General features: G+C 36.9%; 3 protein-coding genes across 10 annotated transcripts; all 3 read left to right on the top strand.

Moving 5' to 3' along the window:
• Positions 1,549-4,152, top strand: LOC105165057 (wall-associated receptor kinase-like 8). Its single transcript, XM_020694221.1, has 3 exons — positions 1,549-2,489; positions 2,621-2,724; positions 2,806-4,152. The coding sequence occupies exons 1-3, from the start codon at positions 1,580-1,582 to the stop codon at positions 4,048-4,050; spliced, it is 2,259 nt and encodes a 752-aa protein (XP_020549880.1). The 5' UTR covers positions 1,549-1,579; the 3' UTR covers positions 4,051-4,152.
• LOC105164745 (probable glycosyltransferase At3g07620) lies at positions 4,424-9,232 on the top strand. Of its 6 annotated transcripts, none has more exons than XR_848054.2 (6): positions 4,424-4,928; positions 5,252-6,517; positions 6,621-6,751; positions 7,538-7,886; positions 8,004-8,762; positions 8,837-9,232. XR_848054.2 is itself a non-coding variant. In XM_011083493.2 (6 exons), exons 2-6 carry the CDS (start codon positions 5,627-5,629, stop codon positions 8,667-8,669), a joined length of 1,929 nt encoding a protein of 642 aa, XP_011081795.1. In that variant the 5' UTR covers positions 4,424-4,928; positions 5,252-5,626; the 3' UTR covers positions 8,670-9,232. The 6 variants fall into 6 exon arrangements, 5 of the variants coding, with proteins under 5 accessions (XP_011081795.1, XP_020550543.1, XP_011081793.1 ...); XM_011083493.2 differs by having other exon boundaries at positions 5,252-5,933; positions 6,042-6,517; positions 8,004-9,232; XM_020694884.1 differs by having other exon boundaries at positions 4,424-4,604; positions 8,004-9,232.
• Positions 10,261-14,208, top strand: LOC105164744 (probable glycosyltransferase At5g25310). 3 transcript variants are annotated; one of them, XM_011083489.2, is made up of 5 exons: positions 10,261-10,530; positions 11,317-12,268; positions 12,367-12,497; positions 12,963-13,311; positions 13,388-14,208. In XM_011083489.2, exons 2-5 carry the CDS (start codon positions 11,363-11,365, stop codon positions 14,051-14,053), a joined length of 2,052 nt encoding a protein of 683 aa, XP_011081791.1. In that variant the 5' UTR covers positions 10,261-10,530; positions 11,317-11,362; the 3' UTR covers positions 14,054-14,208. The 3 variants fall into 3 exon arrangements, with proteins under 3 accessions (XP_011081791.1, XP_011081792.1, XP_011081790.1); XM_011083490.2 differs by lacking the exon at positions 10,261-10,530 and adding an exon at positions 10,549-10,675; XM_011083488.2 differs by lacking the exon at positions 10,261-10,530 and adding an exon at positions 10,583-10,715.

Raw genomic sequence — 15,284 nt, 5'->3', positions numbered from 1 at the left:
AGGAGTTACAGATTACTGAGTTGTGATGCCCCATTTGATTTGATGTGGATGTTTCAAGAAAAGCACTACTAATAGTGGAAGGAGTTTCTATGTGAATGGGAGAAGCCAGTAGAATGAAATTCTATATAGTAATAAATAAATCAAATAAAATCAAGTCTAGCTCTACTTAGAAGACAATTCAGTGTATATGGAATTAGGAGTGAAGCTGGCACCATTATTATACATTCATAAAGATGAGAATTCAGGAGTTGTGATGCTGATGCAGAAAGGGCCTCAACATGTCAAAAATTATATGGGCAAGGATTTGTTCAGTGGAGAAAAGGAGCATCCAGAAATAGATAAAAAGTTGTCTTCAACTCAAAATGACAAAATTTATGTCTAAATACTGATAAATCCCAAAATGTTCCTATAGAAATTAAACCTGGGTCATAATTTGCTGCCAATCCTTAGTCCACGCAGGTACTGTTGGTAGAGTTATCTGTCGCATATACACACACACACAACCTACATGCATGCATATCCTGTGTTTAAGTTTAAAGTTTGAAGTGGATCTTAATACACTAAAAGGAAAAAGCTTTTTTCTTGATTGATTGAGTGACCCGAGACCCAAAAAATGAGGGCAGAAAACACCCATGAAAGAGTATAATCAATGAAGAACCTAACTACCAAGCTTACATGATGCATTATGCATCACAGAACATACCTCAAGAATTATTAAAAAAAACGGGACAGCTTACTGCGACATTCTTAATCAAGTGTAAAGAGCACATGCAAAAGAGAGCTGTACCATGCAGAGCCATGGGCATGTTGCGTGTACAGTTCATAGGTGTCAACTGTGAACTGGCTCATCCCTCGCCTGCCTTCTCTCTCTCTCCAAATCCAGGGTCATACTCAAAGTTCACTAACGATTGAAACTTTGATTCTGAAGTTGAAGGGAGGGTTAAGATAGCTAGGCCTCATTGTTTGAAAATAAGTGGGAAGGTTTCAAAAAGATCACTGAAGCCAGAGACACAGGTACGAAGATGCAACTCTTGGCAAAAAGCACAGAAAAGCAAGTACTTTTGGCCATTAGGCTAAAAACAGAAACAGAGTACTAATTGAATCTCCATTATTTAGAATTTATTATGAGAGTCTAGAGTTCAATAATGCTACTATTAATATTTTCTAATAAAGAGTTTGGTATTAATGAAGTCTGTTGAGAAGTCTTGGCTGACACTGATAGTATAAATATGAGCCTTCCTTCATCACTTCCTATTTCTGCAATATTTGTTTTTGGCGAATACGAGATGTTTTGCTGTCAGCCGGCAGGAAACGGCTCAACATGAAAGAGATGAACAAGAATTAAAAGCTAAACAAGTATGAGTTGGATAAAAGATATATATGGTACTGTAGTAAAAGACAAGAGTCCAGTACTTAGTAACCTTTGTTAGTCGATCAAACCAAGATTTCAATCCATCTTGCCCCAAAAACAAGAAACATTATAAGTCCACTTTCCAGTTTATCACATGGTCAGCTCATGCACTGCAACTCCACGTCCAAGAAGCAGATATTCAGCCTGTTTCTGTCAGTCAAAGCAAACATGCAAATAAGCTCACTTCTCCATTTTGCTTTGCTCCTCCTTTTCCCCCTTCACCTTCCGTGGACAGTTGCTGATAACTCGACTGCCCTATATTTCAACACTTCATTCGCAGATGGTCCATATATCGCTAAGCCTGACTGCCAAAGCAAATGTGGTGATTTAACTGTTCCATACCCTTTTGGCATTGGTATAAAGGCGAATTGTTCTGTCAACCCCTTCTTTGACATAAATTGTAATTCGTCTTTCAACCCTCCAAAGGCGTTTCTTGGAAAACACGAGGTTTTGGGTATATCCGAGACAAAAGTACTCATCAGGAACAAGTTGGCCTCCCTCTGTTACATTGATAACAACACACCGGAAGTTAACGACTTTGACACGGATTTCTCAGGCACCCCTTTCAGCTTTTCCAATCAAAACAAGCTCAGCCTCGTAGGATGCAACCATATTTCCTTAATGTCGAAAGGATCTGAGTTGGATACCTACACTAGTTCTTGCGTGGCAGTTTGCTCCAAACCTCAAGAACTGAGCAATGGTTCTTGCTCCGGGATTGGCTGTTGCCAGGCCTCCATACCGAAGGGTCTCCAGTACATCAATATCTCCGTATTGTCCTTGAACGTTCTCTCTAGTGAATATAATTTTAACCCCTGCGGCTACTCATTTCTTGCAGAGCAAAATAGCTACATTTTCAGCGTATCTGACATCTCAGATTCATCATTCATTAACAAAACAAAGGAAACGTTGCCCCTTGTGATTGATTGGGCGATTGCAAACCGGACTTGTAATGACAGCAGTGAAATCATATGTCAGGGAGAAAGTGTCTGTGTTGATTCCGGTACAACTCTTGGAGGGTACCGCTGCAACTGCTCTCGAGGCTACGGGGGAAACCCCTATCTCAGCCCAGGCTGCCAAGGTTAGCTTATTCTAGTATGTACTTATATACATGAATTGAGAACATTTATCAATCAATTTATGAAGACGCTGGAGATGATTACTATTTTTTGACTATATGGTAAACCTTGTGCATCCTTATTCCTTTTCCAGATATTAACGAATGCGAGTTTAATCCGTGCCATCCGAAAGCCATATGCATTAATCTTCCTGGTTCTTTTAATTGTTCTTGCCCTCCTAATTATCTTGGTGATGGCGCAAAATATGGCACCGGTTGCATTTATCTGCCACCTCCAAATAAAACCGCCCTGTACACAGGTTAGAGGAAATGCTGGCAGCATTTACCGTCATGCAGCAGACTTAATGCTTTTGACTTCAGCATCAAAAACTATCTCGTTTTACCTGTTGAAATTTTGCTTACAGGTTTACCCATAGGCGCAGGATTATTTATACTATTGGCAGTTAGCTTTTGGTTGTACAAAGATCTGAGAAAAAGAAGAGTGAAACAACTCAAACAGAGCATTTTCAAACGAAACGGAGGTCTTCTGTTGCAACAACACATGTCAGCTCATGATCTTGTCCTTGGTAAAATGAGATTATTCACATCTAAGGAGTTGGAGAAGGCCACTGATAGATTCAATGAAAGTCGAATACTTGGCCGAGGAGGTCAGGGTACTGTTTACAAAGGTATGCTTTCAGACGGAAGAATTATTGCAGTGAAGAAGTCCAAGCAAGTAGATGAAAATCGACTGGAAGAATTCATAAACGAGGTTGTCATCTTATCCCAAATAAATCATAGGAATGTGGTTAAATTACTAGGATGTTGTTTGGAGACAGAAGTTCCATTACTAGTCTATGAATTCATTCCCAATGGGACCCTATACGACCTCATTCATGATGACAGCAACGGTTTCCCATTTTCATGGGATCTACGGTTGAGAATCGCTGCAGAGATAGCCAATGCTTTAGCTTACCTACACTATGCAACTTCAATTCCCATATATCACAGGGATATGAAGTCTAATAACATCCTCTTAGATGAAAAGTATAGAGCGAAATTATCAGATTTTGGGATTTCAAGATCCGTTGCCATAGATCAGACTCATTTAACGACCAAGGTTCAAGGGACATTCGGCTATCTAGACCCTGAGTACTTTCAAACAAGCCAATTCACAGAAAAAAGTGATGTTTACAGCTTCGGGGTTGTTCTGGTCGAGCTTTTAACTGGCCAGAAACCAATATCTACCAGTGTGACAGAAGAAGAAAAAAGTTTAGCTACACGTTTCCTCACAACCATGGAAGGGAACCGCCTACAAACAATTCTTGATTCCCAGATAATAGAACAAGGTTATACTGAAGAGCACGTTATTGTCGCTAATCTTGCAAGGAGATGCTTGAATTTGACCGGGAGGAGAAGGCCGACTATAAGAGAAGTGGCTTTGGAGTTGGAGAGTATCAGGCCACGTGAAAATCCATCTTTTATTGAATCTAACACTCAAGATATAAGCTTCACGGGAACAGACTCCTTTCAGTTCCCAGAGGACTGCTCCTCATGGACACAAAATGTTGGTTTTGAGAGTTAACATCAGATGCTAGTGAATCTTGTGTACTTTGCTGTTTAAATAACTAAGACAGCATTTGTAATTACAGAGTTCCAGGTTATTGAGCTTTGATATGATTTGATATCAAGCACTACTAGTAGTAGAAATGGTATCTGCATGAATGCGCTCAGTTTAAAAGGGAGCAGCCACTATACTGAAAATCTATAAACAAAGATAAATAGTTCGAATAAAATCAAATCCAGCTCTTGAAAGAAGACAAGTTGGTGAATATAAAATTAGAAGGAATAAAGCTGGCAACATTATTTAATATTCCTAAAGAAGACCGGAAAAGAATTCAAGAATCCCGTGTGACGCTGATGCAGAACGTGACTCAATATTAATTTCCTGTTATTCTTGTGAAAAATTATGTGGGCAAGAATTTGTTTGGTGGCGGAGAAAAGAAGATACAGAAAAAGATAAAAGATTGAGTCATCAATTCAAGGTTATACTAAGCAAAATGACAGAAGGGACTCTTTTGCAGTATGTCTACACACTGCTAAATCTCAAGAAATCCCTATAGAAATCGAACCCAGACCGTAAGTTGCTGCGAATTTTTTTGTTCACACGGGTACTTTTGGCAGAGCTATCTGGCGCACATACACACAACGCAGAACCCACATGCAACTTGAGAAATGCTTTATTAATTCTTTAGCAATTAATGCAGCTTAGTATACAGCACGCCACCCTAGGCGAAATCTATTCTTCGTTTTTTCTTTTCTTTTCCAACTCTGCTGTTCATATCGTCTGTTTATTGAAGACCCTTTTAAGTACTATGCCTGTACTGCGGAATTTCTTGTTTTTCAACTTGAGTTTCTCGAGAGTTCTCGGAGTTTGATGCTCCGCTGTCTGGGTTCTTATGAGTAAGTTTCATCTTCTGCAATCACAGTGTTATATGTTCTCTTTAATTTTGCTTCTGACTTTTCTTGAATTTGTTTTTACTCTTTCTTTCCACGCTGCTTCTTGGATTGGGTTTAGTATATATCCGGGCATGAAGCAAGATTTTGTATTTACTTGTTTATTAATGTTCTTGAATGTTCGTTTCGTTTTCTTTTGAAATTTAGTGTCCAATTTTGTGCTGCTACGTAGCTGAGAAACGGGGAGAAAGGACTAGCAAAAGCAAATATTAATTTCATGTGTTCGCTCTCGTTGGTAGTTTGCTGACAAAATTTCATCTTTTCTTTAGGAACACCTGAACCCTGTCTCGTGAGCTGATTGAGTTTGCAGTCGAGGAGTTTGAATTATTGGAAAACTGGATTAAGATTTTATTGTATAGCATGTGGCAGAGCATAGAAAGGAGTTCTCTATTCTCTGTAGTTCTCATGCTCCATAGATGGTCTAAGTTTCCTGCATTTAGACTGTTAATGGCTTAACTCCAACTTTTGACTTATAAATTAGATCTTTCTTTGGCTATGTAATTAAAATGAAGTGAACTTCAAGAAAATTGGGAAAGCATTCAATTACTTGCTTTCATGTTACAGATTTTCTGGGAGCAATAGAGCTGTACTACTTCAGTTTGTGGTTACTTTAGCATTAGTAAAGAATTAGATTAAATTCGACAATGGAGACTAGGAGGCTGCTGTGGGTTATGGCATTGGTCTTTTCAGTAGTTTTGTTGGTTCAATATATTGAACTTCCCTATGGTTATGTCTTACAATCGTTATTATCTTTTGGCAAAGCTCAAGTAACATCAGCAGGCAGCTTGCTGACTAAGGGTTCTTCTAAGGACACTGAGAACTTGACAAACCAGATTGGTCTTAGTGGTGTGAACTCCTCCCAAATGGATGTTGTCCATGAGTTTCTGAATATGACAAAGTTACCTGATCAGAAAAATGAGGATGATAAACATGATTTGAAGTCAGAAACCAGTAAGCTTTCTGATGATTCTCTTGGTATTAGTAATGATCCTGAAGATGACCATCCATCTAGGGACTTTTTGAGAGTACTCCACAACTCAACTGATGAGGGAGTTGCAGGAAACAAGAAATTGGCACCAAAAAAGGCTGGAGAGCATGGGTATGATTTACCAGTATCCCGATACACTTCTGCAAATAATGCTTCATTGAACAATCTTCAGGTCACAAATGCTGTTCCATCGTCTATCAAGAATGAAGATACAATTTCCCCCATGACAAGTCCGCAGGTGGCATCCCCACCACCAAACTCACCATCTCACATCTCATCTCCAGAGTTTATTGGCAGAAATCAAAGTCCTCACATTCAATCCTCCAGGCCAAGTACAACTTCAAAGGGCAAAGATGCAGCAAATACACTTCTAAACAATGGAAAGCCTGGGCTAGAACAAAGTGGCCTTTCTGCTTTTGTTAATAATTCTTCCACCAGAAAGACTCCTGCTAAGATGAAAAGGTTCAAGGGACCACCATCTGTAGTAGTGCCAATATCTGCAATGAATGATATGCTGCATCAAAGTCGTGTTTCGTATCGGTCCACGGTATGTGTAACTTTAAACTTAATGCTATTCCCCACACTAGATAAGCTGATTGTTCCCCCTCTTTTCCTTCTCTCCAGTTGTTTTCATGTAGTTTTATTTGCAGAAACCTCAGTGGCCTTCACAAGCAGAGAAAGAATTACTGAATGCTAAAACACTGATTGAGAGAGCAGAAATTATGGAAGAGAACCCTCAAATTGATGTTAATGTGTATAAAAACTTTTCTGCATTTACAAGGTAAGTAAGTTAAGGCATCCACCAAATTTTGTCTACCATGGTTGTTTCTCATCATTTTTTTAATATAATCGAATTGAATATAGTGACGCTGAGGGCTTCTTACAATAATAATGATTCTCATTCAAGATGTGAAATCAATATTAATCACTTGTTGCAAGCAAATTTTGATGTACTAGTGTTGAAGTCCGCTCCAGTGACACCTTATAACTTTTATTTTTCATTTTTTGGTTTCTGTTGAAGTCTGATCCAGGGACCCTTTAGTTGATATGGTAAAAATTTCCTCAAAACCTTTTCGCATAAAAACATGAGTACTTTCACAGTCGTTTAGATTTTGAAATCTGTGGCAAAATGTTGACCTAATCTTCAAATTCATGCCTAATTGTATTTAGTGATCCAAATCCTTCTGATGTTTGAGATTTGTATTCTTCTGTTCTCCTCTTAAATATACACAGCTAGCATCAAACAAACATATGATGTATTAAACCATTAAAATGACAATAGACCACTATATGTTCTGTACCAGCATTATGCCACTATCGCCTCCTTTTCTGCCCAGAATATAGCTTATGGCCTCATAGAAATCGAGATGTTTTAGTCATATTTTTCCATTTTTAAGATAAGAGGACTTTCTGGAGATTGATATGTTTGCTTATCGAATATACAACACATGAATATGATGGCATGAAAATCAATTTTGAAACCAGCAATATTCTGAATACCATAGACCAAATTGCTTGACTAAGCTCCTTGAATGCTTTAATCAAGAATCCAATGTTGTCGTTGCAGGAGCTATGAATTGATGGAACAGGCTCTTAAGATTTACATCTACACTGAAGGAGAAAGGCCCATATTCCACCAGCCTGAGCTTAACGGAATATATGCTTCTGAGGGATGGTTCATGAAGCTGCTGGAAGAAAACAAGCACTTTGTCACTGGAAATGCCAATAAAGCCCATCTGTTTTACTTGCCTTTCAGTTCACGGATATTAGAGGAGACTTTGTATGTTCCAGATTCTCACAGTCGCAGGAACTTGGTTCAGTATTTGAGTAGCTACCTCCAGAATATCACAACAAAATATTCTTTTTGGAACAGAACTGGTGGAGCTGACCATTTTCTTGTAGCCTGCCATGACTGGGTATGTTTCTCCAAATGCTGATGCTATAAGTTATTTTGAGGTTAAGTGTATATGTCCTAAATTTCCTTCCTCTGATCGTTAGCTGTTTAACTATTCTTTTCATGCCCATCTCCACAGGCACCTGCAGAGACCAGCCGAATCATGAAGAACTGTATTAGAGCTTTGTGCAATGCTGATGTCAAGGGAGGATTCCAGTTCGGCAAAGATGTATCTCTACCAGAAATATATGTACGCAATGCTTCAAATCCTCTTAAAAACCTTGGAGGAAAACCTCCTTCTCAAAGGCGCATCCTAGCCTTTTTCGCTGGGCATATGCATGGTTATCTCCGTCCCATTTTGTTGAATTACTGGGAAAACAAAGATCCCGACATGAAGATCTTTGGTAAGCTAAGGGTGGAGAAGGGTCAGATGACGTATATCCAGTACATGAAAAGCAGCAAGTACTGCATAAGTGCTAAAGGTTACGAACCCTACACCCCCCGAGTTGTGGAGGCCATTTTCTACGAGTGTGTTCCTGTAATCATATCCGACAATTACATACCTCCATTCTTCGAGACCCTGAATTGGGAGTCTTTCGCTGTGTTCATCCTGGAGAAGGACATTCCAAATTTGAAGAATATACTCATGTCAATCCCAGAACATAGATACATTAAGATGCAGAAAAGGGTTAGACAGATACAGAAGCATTTTCTTTGGCATAGTAAGCCGGTGAAGTATGATGTTTTCCACATGATACTCCACTCAATATGGTGGACTAAGATTTTCCAGATGAGACCAGGGTGATTCATATGCATCATATATGAAAAATTCACCGAGTTGGCAAAAGCTTTTCCTCTTCTGGAAATAAGCTGAGTGTGATCTGATGCAAGAAACATGGTAGGAATCGAAGCCCTTTCTCGGTGACGACTAATCCTTGCTTTCTTCTCATTTCCTGTTTCGCTGATAAACAGGAGAACAGGGAACGAGTTTGAAAACTTTGAATACAAGATGAAACACCAGTTTGTGAAGTGGGATTCTTTGGCATATTCATTTTCAAGGGCATTCATACAAACTCTAGCAATTGCAAGGACAAGCAGATTGAGCAGCTTCTCCTTCAGAATTGCAACACACTGTGAAACATGGCAGAAACCAACAAGGTGAGGATCAGGAAGCTATTTCTCTTGAAATCTTAGCCAGGAATTTTGTGAAAATTTATGGTAGTCTGATGTAAATTCAGTCATTTTTAGCTTGTATTATACACTATCATCAAACAGTCCGAATCTTATACTGCAAATGGTGTCACATCTTATTTAGTATATATACACTAACAAGGAAATGTGTGCTTGCTGGATCTTTCTATCTCTAATATATACCAAGTCATGAGTAAAGTTGTAGAAGAAATCACACAGAGAGCAAATTATCACCTAAAAGAATATTATATTTTCATAAAGTTATACATAAAAAACAATTAAATGGCAAATATATTTTGGCGACAGAAATTGTTTCCAAGTACATCATCAATGAGACGATGTTGTATTTTTATGATGATCTGTTGTGGGGTCAAATGCATATTATATCCAGTACTTTGTGATTTAATTGTTTGAATAAGTATGTAAATAATTGTCACATATTTTTTATTTACTGGATATCCAGTACTTTATACATTCAATATATTTGCATCAACTGCATTATATCTCTCGTACTTTTGTGCATTGAGTATATTATGCATCAAGTGTAGTATACGAATATATTTAAAAAATTTAGGGTAAATTACAACGAGTTCTTTTGAGATTTAAAATAATAATTCCTCATTATTTGAGAAATTATCAATATTTTTTTTAATGTTTGTGAAATTATGTAATTCTTGAAGAGAGTCCTGTAAATATTAATTTTTCCTTGTTATTATATAAAAAATTGTAAAAAAACTAATGAGGTGGAATTTTCTTCTTGCTATTTTAGTCCATAAAAGTATTTTAGAAAATTTTGAAAGAGAAGTAAAATTATTTAAAAAAAAAAATTGTTGGTTCACCATAAAAAATGGACATAAACTTAATAAAGAACAACGGAAGGAGCTAGTTATTAGACGAACGCTAAAATCAAATATATTGAATTTTCCAAAACAAAGTAGAGTATTAATAATTATGCAAATTTAAAAAAAAAAAAAAGAACTCGCTATTTACGCAGTTTTTATGTCCAAATTGCGCTCACCTGTAAAAAATGAAGAATTAACATTTTATGCCAAAATATTTTTTACTTTCTCGTCATTTATCAAAATCCTCAAAGACTTGTGGGCTTATTTAGACAGCTAAGACGATATGAAAGAATCTTGTATCTAACTAAACATTAATTTATGAATTTCTTTCAAATAAAAAATAAATTAACGAAGTTTCAGTTCAAACTTACAAAATCTACAAGTGCAAGAATCACACAGACAACCCCCTCAAGAAAACAAAAATTCAAAGAAAAAAAAGAAAGGGAAAAAGGGGCTGTAATGATGACTATATTTATTCCACCGCTGTTGTACAAGAAAGCTTAAAAGAGAGCATACTACAACGACAGAAGAAACTCAAGAAAATGCCACAGAGATCAAATGGTTGATGAGTTGATGTTCGATTCCATTATCACACTGTAACCAAAAGGAAAGAAAGATTCTAATATCAGACAGGTACTGCTTTCAAACGTATCATTTGCAGTCGGGCATTATTGAATTCTCTGTTTCAGTTGAATATTCAACTTATAGCTTAATAAAGAAAGCATCTTTTTGCTTCTACTTCTCTGTTCTAGTTGACCAACCAGCACCGCATGCAATGGTAGATCTCTTGTGCTGTTACTTGGTTAAATGAGTTTAAGGTGGATGGTTCTTTCTTATGTTTAGTTATGCTATGAATTGTGAAGCAATTGCTTGAAGTTTTTTTTAGTCAATTCTCCTCCACCCTCGTTTTCCAGGTGATTGGGGATTGGGTTTAGTGTTTGGGGTAATCTTTCTGGGTTTTCTTGATTTGTGGTTTATTCTTGTTGTGCGTGTTTTGATTTCGTTTATTAGTTTACTTCTGGAAATCAAGAAACGCTTTTTGCGGCTCTTCGTCTGTGCTAACGTTGAAGAGAACTGAACTGCTCTTTTTGGGAGCTGCCTTTTTTGGTTTATTTGAAAGTAATTGTTTGGCTGCTGAGAAAAACAGTAGAAATGAATAAACCCAGAGTTTATGATTGTGTTTCTTCCCCTCTTTGGCTCTTGGGATCCCATCTGATTTTGGATGCTTAAAATTTGAACTGAGGTCTTGAAACATTGGGAAAGGGACTTTATGAGTTTGGCATCAATTCCTCTATTATTTTGAATTGCTTCCTGTTCTTGAAAATGGCATTAAGTTGTGAGGATTACAATGATATTCTACTTTTAGGATTAGAAACATGTTGGGAACTTTTCAGTGACTGGATTAAACCTGTTCTGCAGAATTCTCTGGGGCTTTTTAGCTGTCCTTCCATTCCAGGAGTTTAGCATGGGCAAGGAATTCCGGTACATGTGCCTCGTGAAGACCAGGCGACTGTTGTTGCTGATGGGAATTGCTTTTGGATTAATTTTGTTTGTTCAGTATTTTGAGCTTCCCTATAGTAGTATTTTATCATCTTTATTTGCACCCGGCAAATCTCATCTAGCACCAGTGGACAACTTACCCAATAAAATTTCATCTAGTAACTCAACTACTTCAAGAAACTTGGAGTATTTTATTAGCTTAAACTCTACTGATCTGAATGTTGCTGATGAGGTATCGAGTACAGATAATATCTCTGATGGAAAAGATAATGTGGTGACAGATGTCAAAGATGATTTTGATCCTGAAAACAATAAAACTTTTGATGATAGTTCGAATTATGATATTGATCCTGAGGATGAATTTCCATCCAAGGACTTCTTGGGACTGGATCACAAATCCACCAGTGAGAGGGTTGTGAGAAATACTAGCTTCCCGTCAGAGACTACTGGAGAAACTGATGATGAATTGCCCAAATCTGAGCATAGTCTGGAAAGTAGTTCTTCACTGGAGCATAATGGGGTTGGAGATGTTACCCAAAGGTCCGAGGAAAATGAAAACGAAAACACTGGTCCTTCTCCAGTTACTATATCACCATCAAATTATCCACCGGTTGCTTCTCCAGAAAATCCAGAAGCTTTTGTGGATTCTTCTTCTCCAATTACATCTATGGGAGAACATGCTAAAAGTTTACCTCAAAACATTGAGAATGACAAGATTCTGAAGGCTTATACTTCTGCTCCAGTGAGTGATCCTTCCATCATTAGGAACCCTGCCAAAAAGGAAGAATTGAAGAGGCCACTACCAGTAGTAGTGCCCATATCTGAAATGAATCATATGCTGCTCCAGAGTCATGTATCATATAGGGCATTGGTATGTATTCAAAATAGCTATTGCAGATGTTTTACGGCAGAATGCAGTCCAATCTATTTTCTTTTCTTTTTTTCACCTGTTCCGCTCTCTGTATACAGAAGCCACGATGGTCTTCACCAGTAGATCAAGAATTACTGAACACACGGCCCCTTATCGAAAATGCACCAATTATAGAAAACAACGCTCAGCTTGATGTTAAATTGTATCGAAACTTTTCTGCATTTAAAAGGTAAGGAAACTCGAAACTGCTTACAAAATTGTTTCTGCGATATGTTATATTTCTGTTTTCTGACATTTTAAATTCTTGAGTTTACTGTTTTAAGATTTTTGCATCTTTGACACATGGGTGAAGCATTTGACAATTGTATGTAATATCAAATTCTCTTCATAATATTTTAGGTGCATGTATTTTGCACAATTCTGATTCTTTGGACTTAGTTTGTGTTCCAGGTTATGACAATGTTTGCTAGGTTCTGAACATGTTCTGGGGGTTGTAAACTTTAAATTAAATAACTTTGAATTCAAAATCTTTTGTTTGTATCTAAGTGCAAGGATTGACTTCAGTTTGAGAATCTTGCTCTGAAATGTCATATGTATTTGGTGGATGGACTGGATTTAATTTAGTATTTTATGATGTTTGCAGCAACTAATTAGGATACTCATTTACTAAGGAAATTCAATTTTTCCTCTGTAGGAGCTATGAGTTGATGGAGCAGACTCTCAAGGTTTATATCTACGCTGAAGGTGAACGACCTATCTTCCATCAGCCACCTCTTAAAGGAATATATGCATCAGAGGGATGGTTCATGAAGCAGCTAAAATCATACAAAAGATTCGTCACAAAAAACCCAAAAAAAGCTCACCTATTTTACCTACCTTTCAGTTCAAGGATGTTGGAGGTGACTTTGTATGTACCCAATTCCCACGATCGTAAGAGCTTGATTGAACATTTAAGCAACTATGTTGAGATGATCACGACAAAGTATCATTTCTGGAATAGAACTGCTGGAGCAGACCATTTTCTTGTTGCGTGTCATGATTGGGTATGTATGCCCTCTTTTGTTATGTTCACAATGGTATAGAAAAATTCAGTATCAGAACTTTTTTTTGTTTCCTCAGGCACCGGCCGAGACCAGGCAGATCATGGCTAATTGTATTAGAGCTCTATGCAATGCTGATGTGAGAGAAGGATTCCAATTCGGAAAAGATGCATCTCTTCCGGAAACATTTGTGCAGTCTCCTCGAAATCCTCTTAGGCAACTTGGAGGCAAACCTCCTTCCAAGAGAAGCATCCTTGCGTTCTTTGCTGGCAACATGCACGGTTATCTCCGTCCGATTCTGTTAAAGTACTGGGAAAATAAAGATCCTGACGTGAAGATCTTTGGTCCAATACCTAAGGTGAAAGGTCAGATGAGCTATGCCCAATACATGAAGAGCAGCAAGTACTGCATATGCGCCAAAGGCTTTGAAGTCAATAGCCCTCGGGTGGTGGAGGCCATCTTCTACGAGTGTGTTCCAGTAATTATATCCGACAATTTTGTGCCTCCTTTTTTCGAGACTTTGAACTGGGAATCATTTGCCGTTTTTGTCTCGGAGAAGGATATACCAAACCTGAAGAATATACTTCTATCTATCTCCAAGAAACGATATCTTGAGATGCAGCAGAGGGTTAAGCAGGTACAGCAGCATTTTCTTTGGCATCCTAGGCCTGTCAAGTACGACGTTTTTCACATGATATTGCATTCGATTTGGTACAACAGAGTATTCCAGACAAGATCTTGGTAAAGTACACCAACTCTAGAAGTTAGGAGAAATGATGATAGTTACACTATAGAATTGCTGAAACACAATAATTGACATGGAGAGAAGGAAAAGTTGTAAACTAGGTACCATTGTATTACAATAATGAACTGAATAAGGAGGTAAGAAATTCTTTTGTTGTAAATAGATTGGGAGAGAAGTAAATTCTTTTCTGCTTGTTATTGTTCCGGCTGAAACGTACAGTTTGGTAGTTCTGTATTGAAAGCTTCCATGTTTAGTGCTTTGATATCTCAGCTATATGCTGCCAAACTTGGCTTTTTCTGAAGCACGATTTGTGCATATCTTGGCCAGAAATCAAACAGTAGTACGATTTCTAGTTTGAGTAAGGGAGTAAAATAGGATGATTTCTTTCTGGGAAGACAAGTGTCAGATTTGCCAAAATTGCACATTTAGTCCCCAGGTCCTTTTTACGGGTCGACAATTCTAGTTTCAAAATTTTAAAATTTTGACACTATTGATCCTATTATGTTAAATGATAATGGAAATCGTTAGTCAATAACTATGTTAAATGATAATGGAAATCGTTAGTCAATAGTTATTGACTTGATCAATAAATACCTAAATTTTATTTATCTCTCTATATTTTTTTCAAAAAGACTAAAAATCCCATATTTTGAAAAAAGAAATAATCTCTTTTTTGACTTAATTGACTAAAATACTTTTCATAATCTTATAAAATTACCCTACTTTGCATATGGTCTTTTCTTTTTTATATTTTCTTCCTCCTAAAATAAATAAATAATTATTTTTTTAATATACTTATTTAAATATTAAAATATCAAAAAAATATATCAATTTTTAATTTTTTATTATTTAAATTAACATCACATATGAAATTAATATACTAAAATTCATATTTTTAAATATAAATATTAATCAACTGTAACAAACATATGTTATTAACCAATTTAAAATTATTATTTACTTTAAATATATTATATCATTTATCGTAGATAATATTTAAAATTAAACTTCCATTTTAAAATATAATTGTAATTAAAAAATAAATTACCATTATAAAATTAAATTGTCATAATTCATATATATGATTTATTATATGAATAGATATAAATTAAAAAAATTAAAATTTTAACCCCCTACCCCCACCCCTGCAAACCCTCCGCCATCCCCCCACAATCACCCCTCACCTCGTGCCTCGCCGCTGCCCTCCACTTCGGCTCGTCGACTATATCCA

The sequence above is a fragment of the Sesamum indicum genome, linkage group LG6 (genome assembly GCF_000512975.1).
Source record: "Sesamum indicum cultivar Zhongzhi No. 13 linkage group LG6, S_indicum_v1.0, whole genome shotgun sequence".
NCBI lineage: Eukaryota > Viridiplantae > Streptophyta > Magnoliopsida > Lamiales > Pedaliaceae > Sesamum > Sesamum indicum.
This window is presented reverse-complemented; position numbering and strand designations above follow the sequence as displayed.

Excerpts from the sequence above, each read along its gene's own strand:
- LOC105164744 (XM_011083488.2), top strand. Across the intron at positions 12,269-12,366 it reads ATGTATCATATAGGGCATTG|AAGCCACGATGGTCTTCACC; the intron begins GTATGTATTCAA and ends CTCTGTATACAG. Across the intron at positions 13,312-13,387 it reads TTGTTGCGTGTCATGATTGG|GCACCGGCCGAGACCAGGCA; the intron begins GTATGTATGCCC and ends TTGTTTCCTCAG.
- LOC105165057 (XM_020694221.1), top strand. The coding sequence starts at position 1,580 with ATGCAAATAAGCTCACTTCTCCATTTTGCTTTGCTCCTCCTTTTCCCC. Across the intron at positions 2,490-2,620 it reads TCTCAGCCCAGGCTGCCAAG|ATATTAACGAATGCGAGTTT; the intron begins GTTAGCTTATTC and ends TTCCTTTTCCAG. Across the intron at positions 2,725-2,805 it reads CTAATTATCTTGGTGATGGC|CATTTACCGTCATGCAGCAG; the intron begins GCAAAATATGGC and ends AAATGCTGGCAG.
- LOC105164745 (XM_020694884.1), top strand. The coding sequence starts at position 5,627 with ATGGAGACTAGGAGGCTGCTGTGGGTTATGGCATTGGTCTTTTCAGTA. Across the intron at positions 6,518-6,620 it reads GTGTTTCGTATCGGTCCACG|AAACCTCAGTGGCCTTCACA; the intron begins GTATGTGTAACT and ends TTTTATTTGCAG. Across the intron at positions 7,887-8,003 it reads TTGTAGCCTGCCATGACTGG|GCACCTGCAGAGACCAGCCG; the intron begins GTATGTTTCTCC and ends CCATCTCCACAG.